The sequence below is a fragment of the Aureococcus anophagefferens genome (assembly GCF_000186865.1).
Source record: "Aureococcus anophagefferens unplaced genomic scaffold AURANscaffold_9, whole genome shotgun sequence".
NCBI lineage: Eukaryota > Pelagophyceae > Pelagomonadales > Pelagomonadaceae > Aureococcus > Aureococcus anophagefferens.
This window is the reverse complement of record NW_008705569.1, coordinates 1,579,283-1,585,946: the sequence shown is the minus strand read 5'-3', so window position 1 is coordinate 1,585,946 and position 6,664 is coordinate 1,579,283. Positions and strand designations below refer to the sequence as shown.

The window sequence follows — 6,664 nt, the reverse complement described above, 5'->3', positions numbered from 1 at the left end:
GCAGGAGCGCCGCGACGAGCTGGCGGGACTCCGACGCCTCGAAGAGGCTGAGGACGACGCGCTTGCCCGCGTCCGTCGTCTCGACGACGAGCGACTGGTACGCGCCCGTCGCCGCGAGCTGCGCGGCGAGCGCGTAGACGGCCGCGGCCGTCGGCGACGTCACGAGCGTCGTGACCGCGAAGCACTGGGCGGCGAGCGCGACGACGTAGGTCCAGTGCAGCGCCAGGAGCGTGCCGAAGGGGTCCGCGGCGTGGCCCGCGCGCCGGAAGAGGCCCCCGCAGGCGACGCAGGCGACGAGGAACGCGCAGGCGAAGCCGACTGCGAGCGCCTCGGCCGCAAAGGTCGCGGCCCAGTAGGCCAGCGGCCGGAGCCCGGCCATCTTCATCGACTCGACGAGCTTGGCCCGGTGCTCGACGACGACGGCGACGACGACGGCCTGCATGAGCGGCACGAAGGCGAACTGGCAGAGGTAGACCTCGAGGAGCCCGTGGCTCAGGATGTCGCCCTCCTCGTAGTCGCGCATGTCGCCGCCCTTGGCCGCGTAGTTCCAGTGCTTCTTGTTCCACTGGTGGTTCGGGAGGAACGTCTTGGCCATGATCACGTAGAGGAGCCAGACGACGACGAACCAGGCCGCGGGGAAGACGAGCTGCGACAGGACCGTCGACGGCGACCGGGACTTGGTCTTCCAGATCTTCCAGAGCACGAGCCGCGCCTGGCCCGCGACGGACGCGCCGCGCGCGCGGAATCCCGCGCCGCGCGGCCCGGGCGCGTCCTCGGCCTGGGGCTCGAGCGGGACGACGTCGTCCGCCGGAGCTTCGCCGGCCGCCGCCGCCGCGTCGTCCTCCTCCGGCGCGACGTCCGCGCTCGCCTTCCGGGGCGGCGCGCGGACGCAGCCGCGGACGCGGCGGCGGCACGCGCCGCAGCACCGGGCGCACGACGCGCAGCCGGACACGCAGAGCAGGCGCAGACACCGAGCGAGGCAGGGGCACGCGTCGGCGAACTCGTTGCGGACGCGCTGGAGCGAGCCGTACCACGGGCAGCATCGCCGCGACGCGCAGACGCCCAGGACCCAGGGCGTCGCGAGGACCAGGGCCATGACGCAGATGACGACCCAGTGGCCCGTCGAGACGAAGGGCCAGTCCTCGCCGCGGAGCGCCCTCGCCGAGAAGCAGCCGGCGTCGTCGAGCGCGGGGCGGTCGACGGCCGGGTACGGCGCCGCGAAGAACGCGTCGAGGCCCGCGGGCACGCGGTCGACGGCCGCACCCGTCGCGTCGCAGCCGCCGCACTGCTCGACGCACGCCGCGTACGCGCGCCGCCCCCACGCCAGGACCGACGCGTCCGTCGCGTTCAGGCCCGCGAGCCCGCTCGCGTCGACGTCCGTGCTGTCCCGGTACGAGCCCTTGTCCATCCAGCCCTCCTCGCGCGTCGCCTCGTAGCCCGTCGTCGCCCGGTAGAAGCGCCCGTCCGGCGACAGGACCATGCACGCGTCCGTCCGCCACGACCACCAGTTGTTCGAATTCTCCCGGTGCATGTCGTGCACGTGCCTCTTCGTGAGCCAGAGGCGCTCCGACTCGGGGTCGCAGCGGAGCTCCGCGCACGACGACGCGATCCACTCGTGCATGTAGCACTCGTGTTCGTACTCGCTCGCCTCGTCCCACTCCTCGTCGTAGCTCGCCTCGTCGCAGCGCGACGCCCCAAAGTAATCATTATTCGAGGTCAGGAAGGGGCAGCCGCCCAAGGACTCGGTCGGCGCAGCGGTGGGCAGCCCGCGCGCGCTGCCGATCAGGGCGGCGAGCAGGACGCGCATGTGGGAATGCTCAGCACTCATCAATGCTGGAGGAGTGCACGGCTCGAACAAGATGCTCGAACACGTACGGCCCGGCAAACACCTTGAAGACGCCTTCAAGTTGCAGGGGAAATTTCTTCGACACAGGCGACCCCGCTGAGTTAAAAGTGGGTCCGGTAGGCGCCCGGCTCGCCCCAGGTCTTGACGACGCGGCGCGCGGCCGGCAGGGCGTCGACGCGGTCGTAGAGGTCGAGGAGCTGCTTCCTGCCGCGGAGCAGGCCCGCGACGAAGGACGCGTCGCGCTCCCGCCGCGCGCGCAGCGCCGCCGCGACGGCCGCGTAGGGCGCGACGCCCTCGGCCGCGAGCGTCGACGCGCGGTCGAGGCGCGCGCGCGCGACGTCCGCGGCGGACGCCATCGCCGCGACGCGGACGACCGTCGGCCCGTCGGCCTCCGCGGCCGGCGGCGGCGGCGGCGGCGGCTCGGCCGCGCGGATGAAGGCGCGGCGGCCGCCGGGGACGCCTTCCATGCGCGCGCGCCAGTCCGGCGCGCTCCGGACGACGGGCAGGAGCGCGTCGAGGTCCGCCAGCACAGCATCGTCCGGCGCCGGCGCCGCGGGCGGCGCGCCGACGGCCTGGATCGTCGCGATCTCGTGGAGCGCCGCGTACCAGGCGACGTCGGCCAGGGACATGTCGCCGCCGACGAGCCACGGCGACGCCTCGCGCATGAAGTTGTCCCGGAGCCGCGCCTGGATCTCGGGCGCGATTACTTCAAATCTTTCGAGCGTCGTCGCCAGCGCCGCCGCCCGCGCGTCGTCGGTCTTGCACAAATACCAGGCGATCGTGCCCAGATCCTCCAGCCGGTCGACGATCGCGTCGGCCTACCACGCATGACGGTGACGATTTCTCCACCCCAAATCTCTCGAACATCGTCGCGGCCGCGGGACGCGGGCGTCGGCCTCGGCCGCGTCCCACGCGTCCGACGGGTAGAGGTCGCCGAGCGTCGCCGCGTAGCGCGCGATGGCCTTGCTCTGGCCCACGGCCCGGCCCCCGTGCCGCAGGACCGGCAGCTGGCCGCCCGGGTACGTGGCCTTTTGCTGCAGGAATTCGGGGTAGAGCACGCGCTCGATCTTGAGCGGCGTGTCCGACAAAGCGAAGAGGAGCTGCGTCAGGTCGCAGCGCAGGGCGGCGCGGTGCGAGAAGTAGGTCAGCGCGTGGGCCGGCGCATCCGGCTGCGCCGCTTCCTCTTCATTATCCGACGACGATGAGGAGATCGACATCGTCGTCCGGGCTGCCCTCGGAGAGCGCCGATGTTGACTTCAACCTTGAACACTTCTTGAATGTGAAGCATTTGCCACAGCTATGAAGACCTTCTTCCTCGCGTCCCTGGCCGCGACGGCGGCCGCCTTCGACAGCTTCGATGCCTACGTGCAACACTTCGGCAAGACCTACGCGTCGGACGCCCACCGCGACGCCGCTTCGGCCCACTTCGAGGCGTCGAAGCGGCGCGTCGCGGCGCACAACGCGCGGGCGCTGTCCTGGCGCGCGGGCCTGAACCAGTTCAGCGACATGAGCGACGACGAGTTCGAGGCGGCCGTGCTCATGGACCCGCAGGAGTGCTCGGCGACGGGCGGCGTCGGCGCGGGCGCGGCCGCGGACCTGCCCGACGCGCTCGACTGGCGGTCGCGCGGCGTCGTCTCCGAGGTGAAGAACCAGGGCCACTGCGGCTCCTGCTGGACGTTCTCGACCGTCGGTGCCCTCGAGGCGCACCTCGCGCTCAAGCAGGACGCCTGGCGCGCGCCGCGCCTCAGCGAGCAGCAGCTCGTCGACTGCGCGGGCGCCTTCGACACCAAGGGCTGCGCCGGCGGCCTGCCGAGCCACGCCTTCGAATACGTCAAGTACGCGGGGGGCCTCTCGACGGAGTTCTCCTACCCCTACCGCGGCGTCGACCAGGCCTGCGCCTTCAACGCGACCGCGTCGTCTTCGGGCCTGCCGACGAGCGCCGGCGTCGGCGTCGTCGTCCCCGGCGGGAGCGTCAACATCACCAAGGGCGACGAGGTCTGCTTCGCGGCGTCCCCGCGCGCGACGCGCGTCACCCGCGCGCGTAGGCGTCCCTCAAGTACCACCTGGCGACGAAGGGGCCCGTGTCCGTCGCGTTCCAGGTCGCGTCCGACTTCCGCGACTACGCGTCGGGCGTCTACTCGTCGACGGTGTGCAAGAACGGGGCCATGGACGTGAACCACGCGGTCCTCGCCGTCGGCTACGGCACGGACCCCGTCTCGAACATGACCTACTGGACCATCAAGAACTCCTGGGACTACTCTTGGGGGGACGAAGGGTTTTTCAAGATGGAGTCGTTCGTCAACATGTGCGGCGTCGCGAACTGCAACGCGTACCCGGACCTCTACGGCGCGTGAAGCGGGTGCGGCGCGGAGCTGCGCGGCCGCGGACGATGAACACGGCGCTGCGCGCGCCGCTGCGCGCGCCGCGGACGATGACCGCGCGGCGTGGAAGCCGCGGAGCGCGCGGCCGCGAGACGATCGACGAGCCGCGCACTTGGATAACGTAAGACGACGGCGCTCCGCGGCTGCGAGACGATCGACCGACGATCGACGAGCCGCGCACTTGGATAACGTAAGACGACGCAACGCAGCACATTCTTACACGTAAACCGAACTAAAAAAACGAGAACTCTGACGTGCTCCCGGAGGGGCTCGAACCCACGGCCTGTGGCTCATAAGACCACCGCTCTAACCAACTGAGCTACGGGGGCTGTCTCTTCCGATGCCTTCTCTCTGCCGCAGCGAATCGAACGCCGACTGCACGAGCTAAAGTCGTGATTCCTACCATTAGAACACAGCAGTCCAAGGAAGCGAACCTCCGACCCGGTGCTCGATGGAATCACGCTCCGGGCACCAAAAAAGCAACATCCGACGGCAGCCCCTCCCCAGTTTTGGACGGGGCTGCCCCGTGCGCGATGGTCGAACGTAACGGCGTGTGCTAGCGGCGTCCTCTTCGCATGGCGGCGAACGTGGCGGCCGACGACGGCCCGTACCGCACCGTGAAAGCGACGAACCGGAAGAGCGGCAAGGTCACGAGCTTTCGCGTGCGCCGGGATGCGACGATGGACGAGATCTCGCGCATGTACGCCAAGCACATGGGGCTCGGACCGGCCGAGAAGGTCGGCGCGCCCTTCTCGGCCGGCGCGCCCGTCGAGCCCGCGGCGGCGGCCGCCGAGCCCGCGATCGCCGCGCCGGCCGAGCCCGAGGTCGCCTCGTCCGCGCGGGCGCCGCCCGCGACGCGCGACTTTAGCGCGGTCAAGGACGCGCTGTCGACGCCGCCGCGCCGGCAGACGCCGCCGCGGCGGGAGCCGTCGGCGACGCCGCCGCGGCACGACCCGGAGACGCTGCGGGCGTCGTCGACGCGGCACCTCATCAACGCGACGCCGGTCTCGACCGCGTCGGCCGCGGGCGCCGCGTCGCCCGCGTTCGGGGACGTCGTCGAGCCGACCGTCGAGGTCCACTGCGACGGCGGCGCGGGCGAGGTCACGCTCTACAAGCGGGGCTTCCGCCAGGGCGTCTCCCTCGACCACGCGTACCGGCCCGCGGGCGAGGACGCTAAGCCTTAGCTAAAGCCCGGGCAGTCGTTGTCGAGGTGCGCGTTGATCTTGGACGTCTCGATGAAGGCCGTGCAGCAGGGGCACTCGGAGTACTCGACCTTGGGCTTGGGCGCGGCCGGCGCGGACGACGACGAGCCGCGCGGCGACGCCCTCCGCGACGACGACGACGACGAGCCGCGCGGCGCGTCGCCGTCCGCGTCCGGGTCCCAGTCCTCGTCGGAGTCGGCCGCGGCGCGGGCCGGCTCGACCTTGGCGCGGGCCGTCTCGACCTTGGCGAAGAACTTGGAGGACGCCGGCTTGGCGTCGGACGCCGCCGCCTTGCCGTCCTTGGGCTTCTTGAAGAAGCTCGCGAACGCGGCGCTCTCGGGCTTGCGCTTCGCCGCGGGCTTCGCCGGCGCCGCCGCGCCCGTCGCCGGCCGCTGCGTCGACGCGCGCTTCGCCGGGGGCGCCGGCGCGTTGTCGTCGCGGGGCTTAAAGAACGACTTGATCGTCTTCGGCGGCGCGTTCGCGGCTTTGAGCAGCTTCGCGTCGACGGGCCGCGGCGGCGCCGCTTTGACCTTGTCCCGCGCGTGGTCCCGCCGCGCGGCGTGCGCCGCCGTGAGGTGCGCCTTCAAATCCGCGAGCACGGGCTTGGGGAAGCGGATGCCGACGATCTTCGAGCCGTCGTCGAGGACGACGCGGACGACCTTCAGGTTCTGCTCCGCGCGCGTCATGTCGTCGCGGCGGTCCGTCACCGTCTTCTCGAGGGCGCGCCAGAAGGGCAGCACGGCGCCGGACACCAGACCCAGGTCGACGAAGCGGCAGCCGCGGCCCGGGTTCGCGGACACGTCGTACTGCGCGGTCCACTCGGCCCGCAGCTCCGCGCGCGCGGCCTCCGGCGCGTCGAGGAGCGTGCCCGCGTGGGCCCGGTACTTCTCGCGGAGCTCGTTGGCGGCCATCTCGAAGGGGCTCGTGCCCGTGTTCGGCCGCGTGATCACGTAGAACGCCGTCGAGTTCGCCTTCTTCACCGCGAGGAGCACGCCGTGGGCGTTCGTCGACGGCAGCTTCTTGCGCGACACGTAGAAGCCCGTGCCCCGGTAGGCCTCGCAGGTCGTGCCCGCGCCGTTCGCGCTCGCGCGGCGCCGCGCGTCGTCGCCCTCGACCTCGAGGTCGCTCACGTCGCTCAGGTCGCCCGGCGCGCCGCCGCGGCCCTCGAACTTCGCCGCCCCGGACGCCGCGGCGTCGTGCTTGCGCACGGCCAGATCGAAGTCGACGCCGCGGTG

General features: G+C 71.8%; 3 protein-coding genes across 3 annotated transcripts in view; 2 read left to right on the top strand and 1 right to left on the bottom strand.

Moving 5' to 3' along the window:
- Positions 1-3,063, bottom strand: part of AURANDRAFT_64329 (hypothetical protein) — a gene marked incomplete at both ends in the record, with an annotated part of 19,436 nt that extends 16,373 nt beyond the window's left edge. The window contains 3 exons of the mRNA XM_009038765.1: positions 17-1,675; positions 1,993-2,664; positions 2,731-3,063. Of these exons, the coding sequence (XP_009037013.1) occupies positions 17-1,675; positions 1,993-2,664; positions 2,731-3,063 (2,664 nt within the window). The remainder of the gene's footprint in view (positions 1-16; positions 1,676-1,992; positions 2,665-2,730) is intronic.
- Positions 3,064-3,196: 133 nt separating this feature from the next.
- AURANDRAFT_3602 (hypothetical protein) lies at positions 3,197-4,182 on the top strand (the record flags this gene model as incomplete). Its single annotated transcript, XM_009038606.1, has 2 exons — positions 3,197-3,841; positions 3,892-4,182. Coding segments are annotated over 2 exons (936 nt in total), but the record flags the coding sequence as incomplete, so codon positions are not given.
- A 620-nt stretch (positions 4,183-4,802) lies between these two features.
- On the top strand, positions 4,803-5,411 carry AURANDRAFT_64327 (hypothetical protein; the record flags this gene model as incomplete). Its single annotated transcript, XM_009038766.1, has 1 exon — positions 4,803-5,411. One exon carries the CDS (start codon positions 4,803-4,805, stop codon positions 5,409-5,411), a length of 609 nt encoding a protein of 202 aa, XP_009037014.1.
- Between the last annotated feature and the right edge of the window lie 1,253 nt (positions 5,412-6,664).